Source organism: Falco naumanni, chromosome Z, assembly GCF_017639655.2.
Source record: "Falco naumanni isolate bFalNau1 chromosome Z, bFalNau1.pat, whole genome shotgun sequence".
Classification (NCBI taxonomy): domain Eukaryota; kingdom Metazoa; phylum Chordata; class Aves; order Falconiformes; family Falconidae; genus Falco; species Falco naumanni.
This window is the reverse complement of record NC_054080.1, coordinates 20,562,075-20,578,516: the sequence shown is the minus strand read 5'-3', so window position 1 is coordinate 20,578,516 and position 16,442 is coordinate 20,562,075. Positions and strand designations below refer to the sequence as shown.

The following is a 16,442-nucleotide window of genomic DNA, read 5'->3' as shown; positions in this document are numbered from 1 at the left end:
TTGGAAGTGACCCTTAAGAATAAAGTCCAACTCCCTGCTCCTCACAGGACTACCTAAAACTAAATTGTATGACGAAAAGCATCATCCAGACAATCCATGAACTTCCCTGGGGATCCTCTTCCAGTGACTGACCAACCTCTCAGTGAAGAACCTTTTCCCATTTTCCTAGTAACACATATTTTTGCTCCAAAGTGTACAGGTTTTTTAACATGAGAGCTAAAACATTCTGTCCTGGTGTCAGCTGGGCTAGAGTTAATTTTCTCCTCATTAGCTAGTACCATGTGGTGTTCTGGATTTAGCATGAGAATAATGTTGACAACATACTGAGGTTTTAGATGTTGCTAAGTAGTGTTTACTCTAAATCAAGGACTTTTCAAGTTTCTCATGTTCTGCCAGTGAGCAGGTGCACAAGAAGCTGGGAGGGAGCAGAGCCAAAACAGCTGATGCAAACTAACCAAAGGGCTATTCCATACCATACAATGTAATGCTTAGTACATAAATAGGGGAGAGCTGGCTGAAGGGGCCGCCCATCACTGCTCGGGGACTGACTGGGCATCAGTCAGTGGGTGGTGAGCAATCGTATTGTGCATAACTTATTTTATGTACTTTTCTCCCCCTGGGTTTTATTCTGCTCTCTCCTTCTCTCTTCATTACAGTTGTTATTATATTTTATTTCAATTATTAAATTGTTCTTATCTCAACCCATGTATTTTACCTTTTTTCCAGCTTCTCCTCATCCACTGGGGGCAGGGGTGGGAGTCAGCATGTGGCTGCATGTTACTTAGTTGCCAGCTGGGGTTAAACCATGACACATTCTTATATTTATTTTAAACTATTAACTTTGGTATTCTGATGGCTGTAATTCATTCACAAATTTCTCCTAGAAAGATGTGCTCTAAACTAGTAAAGACAGTAAAAGATTGGAGATATTCACTTAGTGGAAGAAGTATTTGTTGACCTAACCCAACAATGAAACTACCAGCTACCATATTACCACTATACAAAGACATCATTGTGGGTGTACCACGACTCATGTAAGATGGTACCAGCATATCTTTGGGTGATCCTCTAAAAAACCCTGAAAAGGAACTATTCCCACCTGTTCAGGGACGGGAGCCAGGGCAACATTTATACTATGCCCACAGAAGCTCATTTCCTCAGGCCTCTGCCTGATCCTCCCTACACTCTACTGTTTCTTTCAGAGTTCTTAATCACAGTTTAACTGCCTCTCCTGTCACCACATATCAAGTAAGATATCTGATGCTACTAAATACTTCCAGCACCATATAACCAAACCCCTGCTTTCTGAACTGTTAGAATTATACATTCCATCCCTAGGGACACGCATAGGCCAAGGGGACAGATTGTAGAATCATAGAATAGTTCGGGTTAGAAGGGACCATTAAAAGCCAGCTAGTCCAGCCCTCCTGCTATAAGCAGGGACATCTTCAACTAGACTAAGTTGCTCAAAGCTCCATCCAACCTAAACATAAATGTTTCTAGGGATGGAGCATCTATCACCTCTCTGGGAAACCTGTTCCATTATTTCACCCCCCTCATTGTAAAAAAATCTCTTCCTTATATCTAGTCTGAATTTACCCTCCTTTAGTTGCTACAGGCCCCACTAAAATGTCTGTCCCCATCCTCCTTATAAGCCCCCTTTAAGTATTGAAAGGCTGCAATAAGATCTACCCAGAGCCAGCTCTTCTCCAGGCTGAACCACAACTCTCTCTGCCTTTTGACATAGGAGAGCAGTTCCATCCTTCTGACCATTTTTGTGGCCCTCCTCTGGACCTGATCCGACAGTTCCACACCTTTCCTGTCCTGAGGACTCCAGAGCTGGCTGCAGTACTCCAGGTGGGATCTTGCCAGCATAGCGTAGAGGGGCAGAAACACCTCCCTCAACCTGCTGGCCACACTTCTTTTGATACAGCCCAGGATACAGTTGGCTTTCTGGGCTGCAAACACACATTGTCAGCTCATGCCCTGCTTTTCATCCACCAGCACCCCCATGCCCTTCTCCACAAAGCTGCTCTAAATCCTTTCACCCCCCCCAGCTTGTGCTTTGATGGACCTCATGACATTCATATTGGCCCACTTCTTGAGCTTGTTCAAGTCCCTCTGGATGGCATCCCATCCCTCAGGCATGTCAACTCCACTGCTCAGCTCGGTGTCATCTGCAAAACTTGCTGGGAGTGCTCTTGATCCCACCATCTGTCATTGATGAAGATATCAAGCAGCACTGGTCCCAGCACAGACCCCTGAGGGACACCACTTGTCAATTATCTCCAGCTGAACATCAAGCTGTTGACTACTACTCTCTGGATGTGACCATCCAGCCAATTCCTTTATCCACTGAATAGTCCATCCATCAAATCCATATTAGAGAAAAAAATGTTGGGGACTGTGTCAAAGGCCTTACGGAAGTCCAGATAGATGACATCTGTAGCTCTTCCCTTGTCCACTGATTTAGTCACTCCACTTTAGAAGGCCACTAGGTTGGTCAGGCAAGGCTTGCCCTTCCTGAAGCTATCCTGGCTGTCTCAAATCATGTCTGTCCTTCATGTGTCTTAGCATAGCTTCTAGGAGGATATGTTTTACAGTCTTCCCTGGCACAGAGGTGAGGCTGACAGGTCAGTGGTTCCCAGGATTTTTCCTTTCTAGTCTTATTTTAAAAATAGATGCAATGTTTTCCTTTTTCCAGGCCCAGGGACTTCATCTGACTGCAATAACTTTTTAAATATTATAAACAGTGGCTTGGCAACTACATCAACTGATTCCCTCATGACTCTGGGATGCATCTAATCGGGTCCCATGTATTTAGGTATGTTCAGGTTCCTTAGGTGGTCTCGAACCTGATTTTTCTCCTACAGTGGGAGGGACTTTGTTTCTCCAATCCTTGCCCTGAGGTCCATCCACCCAAAAGGTGTGGGAAGAAAGAAAGACTGAGTGAAGCCTGATGCAAAAATGTTGTTGAGTACCTCAGCTTTCTTGTCTGTTGTTACAATTTTGCCAGCCATGTTCAACAGGGGAGGTACACTTTCTCTGACCTTACCTTCTTGGCTGACCTGCCTATAGAAGCCCTTATTATTTTTTGCATCCCTGGCCAATTTCTGCTGCAGCTCCACCTTGGCCTTCCTGAACCCATCCCTACACAACCAGACAATGTCCCTATATTCTTCTCAGCATACGTGTCCTTGCTTCCACTGCCTGTACATTTTCTTCTTGCCCTTTCGTTTGACTAGCACGTCTTGACTCAGCCATGCCAGTCTCTTGTTTCTGTCCTGATTTCTTACATTGGGGATCAAGAGATGTTACGCTCTACAGAACAGAGCGTAGAGCGTAGACATTAAAAATCTGCCATCTCTGTTCTGCTGCCTTGTCCCTGTGGGCAGTTTCCCGGGGGTCCCATCAACTAACTCCTTGAACAACTAAAAGTTTACTTTCCTTAAATTCAGGGTCCTGACTTTACCCATATCCCTCAGGATTGTGAGCTCCATGACCACATGATCGCTGCAGCCCAGGCTGCCTCCAGTCTTGACATCACCTATTAGCTCACTTGCAGTGGTGACCAACAGGTTCAGTAATGCATCCCCTCTGTCAGGGCTGTCTACTACCTGGCTTAAGTATATTCTTGATGCACTTCAGGAGTCTGGTGGATTACCTACAGCTTCCATGCTACTTTTCCAGCAGATGTTGGGGTGGTTGAAATCCACCATCAGGATGAATGCCTGTGAGTGCGATGCTTCCTGCAGCTGGAGTAAGATGACTTCACCAATAGGCTCCCCTTGACTGGGCAGCCTGTAGCAAACACCAGCCACAAGGTTCCATTTGTTGCCTCAGTCTCTAATTCTTTCAACCTGCTCATGGCTGTTCTTCAGAGACAGCTCTTCACAATCTATCCAGTTCTTGACATAGGTGGCAACCCCTTCATCCTTCCTTCCTTGCCTGTCCCTTCTGAACAGTTTGTAGATACAGACAGCCACACTCCAGTCACAGCTTTCTAGCAGCAGAGGCTTTCAGATCCTCCTGTTTGGTGCCAATGCTGTGTGCATTGGTGTAAAGGCACTTTAGCTGGGCCATGTCACCTTTCTAGAGGAACACACCTTAGTTCCTTCAAGGTATTTTACCAGTGTTCCCTGCTGGCATCTATTACCTCACAAGCCCTTGGCTCATCACTGTAACGCTTCAAGTGTGCTCCAGTGTACCCAGCAAGCCACAGACCAACAGCCTGAGGGCCCTCACTAGCATCCAGTCCATCTAACCTTGGTATGCCATCCCACGGCTTGTCATGGGTGAGCCTGATATTATCCCTTCAACTCCCCCTTCAAGTCTAGTTTAAAACTGTCAATCAGCCCTGATAGCTCAGGAGCAAAGACCCTCTTCCCCCTTTGAGAAAGATGAATCCCATCCAACGCCAGTAGGCCTGGTACTGTGTAGACTATCCCATTATCAAAACCCCCCAAATTCTGGCAGTGACACCAGCCATGGAGCCACATACTAATTGGCTGAGTCTGTCTGTTTCTTCCAATAACACTGCCTGTGACTGGAATGACAGAATGTACTATGAAGTGGGCCTACAGTAAGACCAGGGTTAATAATGGACTCCTAAGAAGTCTTGTTCCTTCTATGAGAAGCTTGGTTGTGTCCAAGCTGAGACATAAAAACAGCAGATAGATGGGATTCAGCAGTGCCTGGGATGCTTTTCCCAGGCCTTCCACTTCCACTGGGGAAGAACAGGCATTGCCTGGTGCACCTGGCAATGGCAACCTGAACACAGACACCCAGAAACACAGACTAATTGAACCGGTATGTCACCAGGACTGCATGTCTGCACCAGACCACGGCTGTACAGCTGCAAAGCTGCCTGGCAGAAGCACATCAACTATAAACGATTACAGAGCAACAGTCAAATACATAATACTTATCGCAATGGAAAAACACGGGGAAGTCAAGACATACTATCCACTTTCAGCTCCTCTGTCTAGTTCTGTTGCACAAAGTTGATTGAGTACGTATGTTAACCTCTACCATGTATCTTGCAGTAAAACACAAACTTTTTGTATTTTTAACACTTTACCGTTCTGAAGCTAAAATAAACTGTGTATTTTGGCCAGTCAGTAAAGTGTTTTTATGTTGCTTTTACTTTCTCTTCCCACTTTTGGCATGTATTCAGCAGCATTCAGTAATCTGTTTGTCCTCCAAACCACTTGTTTTTGCCTCAGTTTCAATGAAAACTGAGATTTAAAATCATTGTATACATAACTAAATGTGAGAAGTCTAATTTATTTCTTTAGTATCTTTCTATTTTGTTAGGTCCCTCTAAATTAAAAATGTACTTTATCAGAGGACCTAACTTTATACAGTTCATCCAGTTTTAATACTTTCTTGTTCCTAAGTCAGCTAGTATAAAATTAGCTTGATGGCGTCAGATATTTCCTGAATCTGGACTAGTAAATTCTCTGGAGGCAGAGATGTCATTACCCATTTCTATCAGGAGTCTTACACACTTAGAGGTTAAAATCTGGACAAGTGGAAACCTTGCTGAATGAAAGAAACTCTGTATTTTTTCCTTGCATTTTAAAATAGCAAAATTAGGATATTTTAAATACCTGGTTCCTAGTTTCCATTCAAGGGAAGATCTAAGCACATTTAAGCCCTATCCATGAATATATTTTAAGAGATGTTTGTTGATCATGTATTTGGACATTTAGAGTATGCAAAACTTGCTTTCCTAAATGTTACTGCTTGGCATGAACCACACATTGAGTATTATAGCTCTTTGGAAACAGATGAAAAAAATAAGGGTTTGATTTCCAACACAGAAAGAAAATTGCAATTCCAGATTTGTACACAATGACCTGTTAACATCCATTGAGGAAATAAAGGGTGATATGAGAGCAGCAAGCAATCCTACACTCCACTTAGGAAACACACAGGACAGTTCTTACATTTGCAGCTGTCATTCCTGTCCATGACATATGCTGCCTGAGAGACCTGACTGCACATAAGCTAGGAGTATTTGTATTGGTAGAGAATTACAGCATTTTGATGGAAGTTTTATTTCACTTCAGAACAATAAAGAGTTATTTAAAATCATGGCAACAAATATACAATTAAAATTATTTGATGAAAGAAGTGTTTCAGTCTTTTGATAGATTTATGATATATAAAACCAGACCTCCCGAGCTACCAATACTTTGGTGGGAAGTTGAGAGCCTCAGGGAACCTCAGCCTTTTTAGTCTTCAGGCTAAAATCAGAGTCTAGAAGGCCAGGCCAGTTCTGACAAGAAACTACATAGGTTTGTGATGCTTTTGATGTTGCTCAAAGAGATGATGAAAAATGCCTACTCTCTTCTCTGCTCCAATATTGAAGCATGAAGGATGGTGTCAGAATCTTTATTCTGAATATTTAGGATGAAAAGCACTGATCATAATGCTGTGACAGACACAGCCCTTCAATCTGTGAAATACAACACCTTCAGTTTAAGACAACCACAGAGACCTTAGTTACAATCATCTGCTTAAAAATAAGCTCAGTGATAGCATGGGGCATCAAACTGGCTGTCCAGTACGAGTCAATGCATGCTAAGCCAGGAAAGGTAATTTTTTTTCTCTCCTGTTCCGTTCCTAGCACTGACTGTTGATGACTGGCATGTTTCCAGTCAAAAGTGAACTGAAAGTATCTGAACATCCTTTATAAAGTGTTTTCATTGTCACATGTAATAACATTTGTTCATATTAATCCACATTAAATAAAGCTAAACACTTAGAAGCAAACTTTATCCCACCCTTCTGCTATTGTGCATTTGTGGAGAAAGAAAGTGAGGATAGGGAAGAAGATAATGAAGGGTACAAAAAGCCAGACTTTCAAACTACTCAAATACTAAATAATTCTGGTAGAATTAAACCCTAGGCTGAGCAAATTGTGTGGTTTGTGTTTTCTGTAGTGCACCGAGGCACCGCCTTCTTACTATACTGACCTGCAGACGTATCTTGCTATGCAAGGCATACTGAGATACAATGTCCCTCATAACTGATTTAGCATCAGGTCTAGATATGCTGCAGTGCTAGGAACACAGTCCCTCCAGGAAGATGTTTGTCATTGCCTCCCAGCACTCCTCCTGCACAGCGCAGCTATGCGTCAGACATTCTTTCGTCCTGTATCTAAAGGACAATTCCCAGAGATACTGAAGTCTTACTAAATCACTAGAATCTCCCTTTTTTCTGTCCCACAGGACAGGATTTAAAGCACTTAACCACACTTTTCCTTATTTACTATATATTATTAAATCTCATGTCTTCTATGCATCCATTAACAGGTCCTACATTCATACATTCGCTCATCCATCCATACAGTCTACATTAATACAGCTAGTAAAAGAAATCCCCTCTACCGCTACTTACAAAAGTTCTGTTGAACACCACTTAGCTTTCTATATTATTTCTCTACCTTCACTTCTAGCACAGGAACCTACTTTCAATGAGGCTATCACCCTTATTTTTCAGTTATATCCTGAATAGCAAAAGTTACTTTTATTTCTTTATGTAGTCAGTGAGCTAAAAAGAGAGAAGCATTACAAATACTATTCTGTCTAGGTAATGTAGTAGAAGTTAAGGTATCAGCAGACATATTTATGAACACTCTTCAAAACCTCTGTACTTTAAAACTTCTGGAGTAAACGGAGGCAGTTTTCAAATACAGGTCTATTTTGCTGTTTCCTGCATGGACAGAATGGTCTGGCTTTATTATTTCTGATTCTGCTTGTGCTATGCCCACTACTCCCACTGTGCTATTTGAAAAGCATATGCATGCCCCATGCTTTAAACAAACAAAAAACCATAACCCTCTGTTAACAGATACAGAAAGGCCCATACTGTCTTGTAACCAAAATAAAAGAAGGAAAGCAAGCAAAACAAAAATCACTTATCTGGTCATTTTTTGGTACTGATTCAGCTGGACTGGTTTAACCACACAGTCTGACGAAGCTGATCCACACAGATATGGATAAACTTAGAAGTTGTCTCCAGCCCGTTTCCTTCATACATTTCATCAGTACAGACAGATGTACTGCTGTCCAATGCAAATGAAGTGCCTTTTCATCTGTAACAATTACTATGTAGTAGCATAAGTGCCTTTCTTCCTATATTTTTTGTTATACACTATTGATAAATTACTGCTATAGTTTTCTCATAAGCGTACATACATGATCTTATGTGAATCAGTGAGGTTTCTCTTTTGTTTTCTATTATCTTCAATGAATTAGTATTTCTTAATACAAAGTATTTGCAAATCTAACATTTACAAAAGCAGATGTCACTGCGGAATCTTTTTTATAAACAAGGAAGAAACTGGAACATACAAACAAACAGCTTTTTATGTAGCACCACAAAGATTCTGCAATCAATCCTTTTGCAGTGGGTGTGAGGACAGTACACTGGCTTTGGTTCAAAAAGTCAGCTTCCACTGGTGTTGACTGTAGTTCATCTTAATGACTGCTAAACACAATGTTTTGTCTCACATGGGTTTGAAGACCAAAATTAACATTATAAAGTTGAAACATAATCATGTTGAAATTGTGAAACTGCAATTGTGAAACAGTCATCCGTCAAAATTAAAGTACGTTAGTGACTCCTTGGTGACAGAAGATAACGTAATTTGTAGCTCCAGTACACAATCATCACTGTATAGGCAAAAAAATGAAAATTAAAGCATTATGTAGGGATTAGAGATTTTTACAAAACGATATTATCATCGTCTTCTGGGTTTCACATACTAATTTATCCAGGAAGGAGACCAGCATGCATTAATAACTTTTACTTAGCAAAGTCAACATTGAACTGGGAAGGAAATAAAAACTTCTGTGAAAAATTCTGCCACTGACAGGCTTTTTTCTTGCCCTCTTATCTTAAAGTGATTCAACATTAAGTTTAAAATAATGGTAATAATGCTACTTAAGAGAAAAAGAAACTCTGAGATGGAAGTAGTCACTGAATACACAACATACTTGTTTAAAGCTCCTTTCCCCCCACCCTCCATAATTTACCTGTTACCTTTCCCTTCTTATGTACATTTTTTGCCACATTATTGCATGCAAGATTGCAAAACAAGTCAGTCAAAAGATCAGGCAAACAACATGAAGGGACAGATCTCCGATCAGAAAGCTCTTATAAAAATATAATTTATTATTATTATAAATTATTATTATTATTCCTAGTTTACAACCAACAGTGAGGCAGACTGCTCAGATCCTTAGAGTCTTAGTATATACATCAAATATTTCAGGATGATGAAAAAAACTCTTCTCTTGAGGAGAAGCTACAGCAACTTCTGGAGCTCTGCTCTTTATCTTCCCCAAGCAAGGCAGCAGAATGGTCCTGGTCTTACTCACTGTCTGAAGCACTGCTGTTGGCTGGCTCTTGGGTGCAATTTACATTCTACTTCTTTTACTGGATCAGACCCAAGTTTTTTCTCATCTATCTCTAAACCACATTTTCATACCATAAAAGATACATAGTCCTGCAATAACTAAAACAGTCCTGCAAGATACAGAAGGTTCTAGTTCCTCTTGGCCATACTTGTAGAAGAGGTTCTCAACTTATTTTTATAACCTGACAGGAGACCGATTATATTAATAAGAAAACTCTCCCTCAACATTTCCAAAGATTCAGCATCACAAAGACTGGGTAAACTAAATACAGCTGTGGCCCCACCTGCCTGCACCACTGAAATGCAACAGCCCAGCTGATGGGTACAGTGCATGATGCAGTTACTTAACAAAAGCCTCCAACAACGTAGCAACATGGGAACTTTGCCATGCATGAACAAACATGAAAAAACAGAGAAGTAGCACACTTGCACAGGCTGACCAAAGCACAGGCTGCTCTCTTGCAGCAGGATACCCAGTCAAGTCCACTTATCTCAGCAGCTCCAGTGCGAGCTAGCAGGAGAGGTCTTTGAACAACTTGAGGCAGTCAGATGTCAAATTGTTTAAGATCAGAAATGCAAGTGCTCCCCAGAGTTATACCAAGATGTTCTACTACAGATAACTTGGCAAAATTATGACTGATGAAGAGACTTGGGCTCTTGGGCTCTTCTCCACCACAAAACAGGACAGTTAGAGAAAACCCCTGATAATTTTTTTCATTTAAAAGCCATCAGCAAACAAAGATGAGGCTGAACTGCAGTTTGTATGCACTGTGCTGCAGCATGCTGAGCCAGTAACACCAGTGCTGCTGCTGCTGCTTCCATTATGAACTGCATGGTCTGTGCTAACAGATTCAGAAACGCTAGGCTGCAGAGTGTAGCTGTTGCATGCTATATATCACATATCGCCCTGCAAAATACAAAGTGGTTATTCAATAGATGCCAAGTATTTTTCAGATTAAGCATTCTAAATATTGCGCTTACAATGGTTTACCATAGACATTTGATCTACTGCATGCCTTTGCACATACCTCACTTACATACCTTACTGCAGCTTTAAGCATGATGCTTTCATTATTGTTACTACTTTGAACAGCAGATAGGTATTTTGCTTCTACACACACACACACCACACACACGCATACCCCTGAAAAAGCACGGCTCACAGAATATACACAAACCATGAATGAGAAACGCTGCCTCTGTAAAAATATGCACCCAATACTCATGCCTACTTTAAGAGTAAATCAGTCAAGTGATGTAGCAACCATAGCATGATGTTATCTCCACATGTAAAATTACTGTTTGTGGTATCATTGAAAGGAAAGCCATAATTAGAACAGGGAAGTAAAGAGATCTTAGCAGGTCCAGAGAGCATACACAACCCTCTCTGGTAATTAGAGAATTCATATTGCACTCTGTTTACTTCAAACCAGTAATCAGCTTATATGAAGGAAGTTAACAAGAGTTGTAATCTACTGCACTTACTTCACATAACATTTTAAGTAAAATACTGAATTAATAATAAAAAAGGAGGATGAAGATTTGGAATCTTCCTGTTCCTATGAACAATGGATGATGTGATGAAAGGTGTAACAACTCCAGAAGACAAGACAGAAGGATGACTTTTACTAGGTGATAAAAAGACCCATTATCTTTTTGAAGTTTCTTACCTTATGTCCTTAAAAAGGACTCTTACGGGATGTTACTCTCCTTGTGTTCGTTTCCTACAAAGCATCCAATTCCTAAGCTTGTGCCCTTCATTAAATTGAAAGAAACCACCTTCTCCTTCTACATTTGAGAAGTCTAGATCTGGACAATTCAGACTTTAAAATACCTCTGGGGAATTAAAACTGAAATGATGGCAAATGTTGAGTTAAAGCTCTGAGTACTGTTACTGGCCTTCCAGTTTTTCAGGTATTAACATCTTTGCAAAAGACTAAACACAATCAGAAATACACTACACTTATATTTCAAAGGCAGACAACTCCTATCCTGTTCTGGTTAGTTGATTATGTTTTCCTCAGTAAGGTGTGAAACGTGCTGTGTTATAGGTGTTCAGAAAAGCTTCACTGAGGCTGCGTTCCTAATATAAATGTAAAAAACACTGCTGGCTGAATACAGTATTGCAGTCTTTCTTATGCCATTTTTATTAGAATTTTCCAGACAGTGCTCCAAAGCTTAAAGTTAATTGTTTCCCATGCATTGCAGATTTCCCTGTTTTAAATTGAGTTTTATTCTTGTCATGCTAATAATGTGAATTATTTTTATAACAAGGTTATAAAAATACCTTCTAATCGGACACAGGCCAGAGACATTCTCATTAAAACAGGAGAACTGATTCACTGTTCATAGTATGATTTAACAGAGACCCTGGAACACTTTGGTGCATTAAAGAAAGACTGAGTTAGCAAACTTTGCAGAAGAACAATGCAGTTCCTTCACATTTGGCAACTGGCTTTCTGGCCAAAAGCAGCATTGCATTTGAAAAGCTGCATCTTTTGTTTTTATACCACAGCACCTTTTCACCCATGAAAATGCACAAAGAAGGGCAGCAGTTTGTGAAAGGGTGATCAGGAGGCATGGGGAAAGAGACAAGAGTGTGTCTCTGAAAGAGAAGACAAAGTGTGAGACGGAAGATGTTGGATACCAAAACTGAACATGAAATGCTGAAAATCAGATGCCACTTAGAACTTTCCAGAGCTGAGAACTGTAAACTTAACACTGCAATGAAACTGAAATTCACATGTATATCAGTACACAGCCACAGAGTACAGCATGTACTTTGGAGGTACTAACATGTTCATGAGACACCAGCAAGCCCAGAGACCGAATCCAGAGGAGAAATACTGTGCTCTGCTCTCAGAGATGAGTTTATATTGGAAAAATTGAGCCAAGTGAAGTAAGACATGTACAGAAGACCCTCTCCCCTAAAATTATTTTGTGTAATTTCCTTTAAGATTAAACACAAATATTTCCTATAAAATATGCAGTTTGATTTGCATTATCCCATATTTTCTTGTATGCAGTAGCTTTTTTAATAAGGAAAAAAAATAAACTAGCTTATAACAGTTGGTATATGATCTCCGCAGCAGCAATAAAGTCAAAGAGACAGCAAAAGTTTTCTTTTCAAAAGAAAAAATGTAGATATGCAGTGTGGATATGTCCACACATTGTCCCAGTGACTTTAAATGTTAATTTCAATGTGTGAGCAAGGGAGGTGCTGTGGAGTCCCAGGTCTGAGCAGAATCCACCTGACAGAAACTCCATTCCAGCAGCAAAGATCTTGTATGTGTGCCGAATGAGTTACTGCCTCCTGCTGCAAGTGCTAGGACTTCACTTGGCAACTGATAACATGAGGTTAAGTATACTCAAACAATACAAAATGTAAAGTGCATCATGAAAAGCACATCAGTAAAACAAAACATGATTAAACATTTAGAACTACTTTCTTGTTTTGCCACTTTTATGCAGGGAATACAACACAAAGCCTTAGACCCTGTATGTGTATTTGCGAAAAACACAATCTTTGTTTACTGCACAGTTTTTCAAAGGGCAGCTATCTGTTAGAATTTTTGTTATGATTATTCTTATTATTTCACTAAATTAAATACTAAAAATGTACCATAGTGTATATACAGGGAAACAACTTGAAGATTCATTTTCAGTTTAATAGCTATTATTGCATGTAAATGGAAATTTAAATTAAGAATCTGTTTCGTCTAGTTTTGTCTCTTGCCATGGAGTGTGTTTCACATTTCAGCTCAAAAGCATACTGCTTTTATACAGCATCTGCTGCTGGGCCATTTGAGATTAATTTGGCACAACTTTTGTAAATAACAGATTTATTGTCAGATTTTCTTCCCTGATATGATGTTTTTTACCTCTAGGTCCCAACAATTCTCTTTGTGAGAATAAAAGAATGTTCTTTCATGAAATAATTAAAACCACTGAGGACTTTGTTTCAACTAGTAAGAATATTAATTGAGTTCACCATCAAAATGTGATAACATGTACAATATCTTGTTTTGCATGTTAATGCTTCGTAATTGTACAGAGCTATTCAACTTCAAAGCTCTTTACATGAATTAAGTGGATGTCCCTGAAGGCCTTAGGCAAAATTTTCTTTGCCTTCTAAAAGAGATTTGCACCAGACAAAGGCTTTATGAAAAACGCTGGACTGCACTTTATTGGTTTAATCTACTGCCATCAGATGTGATATAAAATATTACTACCATTTTGCAAATGGAGCAGTGGAAATAGGGGGCAAACTGAATGGGTCTATCCCTGCTCATCTGAAAACTGTTACTTCACCTTGGCTGTGGCACTTTGAGCAAGTAAGAACCAAAATGCAGGATAATTCAGTTTTCCAAAGACATGTCAACATACCTTTCATTTTTTTTATTTACTTCATCACCAAAGATCAAGCTGCCTGAAAGTCTGATGATTACCTCCTATTGCACCACTCCACACACAATGCCTTTGCTCAAGCAGTCAGACAGAGAAAAATGCATTTGCTGGAATTCAGTCAAAAGCTGTTATCCGGTCCTCCACTTTGCTTTGTCAAATGACATTTTGAAAGGTACCTGCTAGGAATAGGAAGTTTCCCAAAACCTGGGAGCAACAGTTATTCCCTTATATCAGGTAGACCGACATCTACCACAAATCACCACTCAGTATTTTCAGACTGAACTTATCTTTTCATTGTCTTTTAAACTACGATAAAGTTACTAAAGTGCAATAGATGTCTGCAACCTATGAACTAAAGCATGAACATTTTTTCAGCATTCTTTGCCATAATGACATTTTTTGGTGAGTACAAGTAAGATCAACATCAGCAAGCATTCCTCTTTGTACTTACCATGTGATTTTTATGCCACTTCACTGGACACAGGGAGTAATACATTGGGTCTTTTTATTGCTCAAGTAGAAAGTGCTCATTACCTATTTATTTTTATATATAGGAAAAAACAGAGTTGTTTCAAGTGGCATACATCACACTGTTGTAGTGGTTGACTTCCTCAAGATGGTCTTCTGGGGTTTTGGTGCAGTTTGTGGAGGCACAGTCGCAGGTCTTGGAGGAGGAAAGCTATTACTAGTACTTATCCCCAACCCTCCATTTTCCAGAGGAAACGGAGGCAGTGGAGGTGGGGGAGGCGGCAGAGGAGGGCACTGATGCGACAGCTTTCCCACAGCGCGGGAAGGCTCACTGTGCAAGTGCACCTCCCTGTTTTTAATGTTATACCGAACATCACAGTCAGGGCAATAGCCGTGGTACTGCACTTTTTCACTAAATCGTACCCGTTCCCTGGCTCCTGGCTGAGGACCCCGCTCTTTCTCAGGTCTGTGCATCAGAGGCTGCATCGCAACTTTCTCCAAATTACTGTTTGGTATACAGCATATATCTCCATTTGGGGTGCGGTTGGGCCCCACTGGCAAGCCCCCGTTTCGCAGCAGGGTACCATTAGTCTTGACAGGGTTGGCTGAAGGAGGCAGCCTCAGAGGCTCGTCACACTTGACGGGTGTCAGTCGCGGGGGGGGGCGGGGGCGGATTTGGCTTCCGCAACACAGTGAGGATAGCCGAGGGGTGTGCGGGTGGCTTGATGAGCGGCGCGCTGCCCCGCACTTTGACTTTCTCCAAGCTGGAAGCTGTTGCACTGCTGGAGCTGCTGTTCAGCGTGTCCGTTTTGGAACTGTCTGTCATCTCATCCTCCAGCTGCAGGTCAGATGTCAGTGTGTCAATCTGGTCAACCACCTGCGCAACAGCCAGAGTGAAAATGGTGAGAAAAGCTTGCCTCAGTGAAGGCACAGAAAACCAAAAGAACTCTTCACTATCAGTTTTGTCCTTCCCAGAACTGAAGCATCCATGCATTTTTGACCATTATCTGTTTTTTTTTTTTGCCAACATGATGATGATGATAATAATAACAACATTAACAATAACAAAAAGAAGATGAAGAAGAAAATGAAGACGAAGAAGAGGAAGAAGAAGAGGAAGAAGAAGAGGAAGAAGAAGAAGAAGAAGAAGAGGAAGAAGAAGAAGAAGAAGAAGAGGAAGAAGAAGAGGAAGAAGAAGAGGAAGAAGAAGAGGAAGAAGAAGAGGAAGAAGAAGAGGAAGAAGAGGAAGAAGAAGAAGAAGAAGAAGAAGGAGAAGAAGGAGAAGAAGGAGAGTTGGCTTGTTCACTAGCTTATCACCTGAATACAAAAGAAACCTAACTGGAAACACTCTGGAATGAAATTCCGTTTCCTTCCCTCTAGGATTTACTTGGCAATATCATTGTGAGTGCACTCTAATCCTCCAATATTATGCTTTGCCTTCCAGTGCAGGAGGAGACTGAACTATTTAACTTTAGCTTCTACATGACAGCTTCTGAATCTAAACTTTTCCATAGAGTTTCTTTCAGCTCTGACCTTTCACACAGTCTAGATTTAAGTGTGCATGTCGTACAGGTGACATTATACATCTACAATCATAAGCTTGGTACATTCTTTCCTGACATTTTTTTTAATATAAATAAGGTAGAAAGCAGCAACTTCCTTCTTGTATTAGACTGCATTATCTCCCTTTATGAATATTTTCCTTAAGATCTGAAATCCTCTGAAGCAATCCTGAAATAGCATTTGCTGCAAGAAAAGAGAAGTAGCTTTGTCTCCAAAGTTACAAGCACTTATTAACTTATGCACTCCATTCTAAGATTTCCTCTACCTCTCATACTTCTGTCTGTAGATTCTACAACGTTTGATCTCTTCTAGTCTTCCAGACTCCCTTCTTCTACCCAGTTTTTTATAGGACAGGCAACTGATGATGTCTTTTGTGGGTAGTGAAAGTTTGCCACACAGCAATTAAAAGTCCTTCCTGAAAACTGCATTTTGCTGAACAACTGTAATTATAACCTATAGTAACTACAACACACATCACAGGACGTAAGCACACATTAAAAACTGATCTTTTTTTACATCCTCACAAGAGATACATAAAGTAATTAGTGGCTGAAGTGTACTAGCAAACTTTGGT

The 16,442-nt window shown here is 40.6% G+C and overlaps 1 protein-coding gene across 1 annotated transcript in view; it reads right to left on the bottom strand.

The window, feature by feature from the left end:
* PRR16 (proline rich 16) overlaps window positions 1-16,442 on the bottom strand; it is a 165,608-nt gene that overhangs the window by 41,960 nt on the left and 107,206 nt on the right. Inside the window, 2 exon segments of the mRNA XM_040580857.1 lie at window positions 14,289-14,968; window positions 14,970-15,182. Of these exon segments, the coding sequence (XP_040436791.1) occupies window positions 14,423-14,968; window positions 14,970-15,182 (759 nt within the window). The 3' untranslated portion in view covers window positions 14,289-14,422.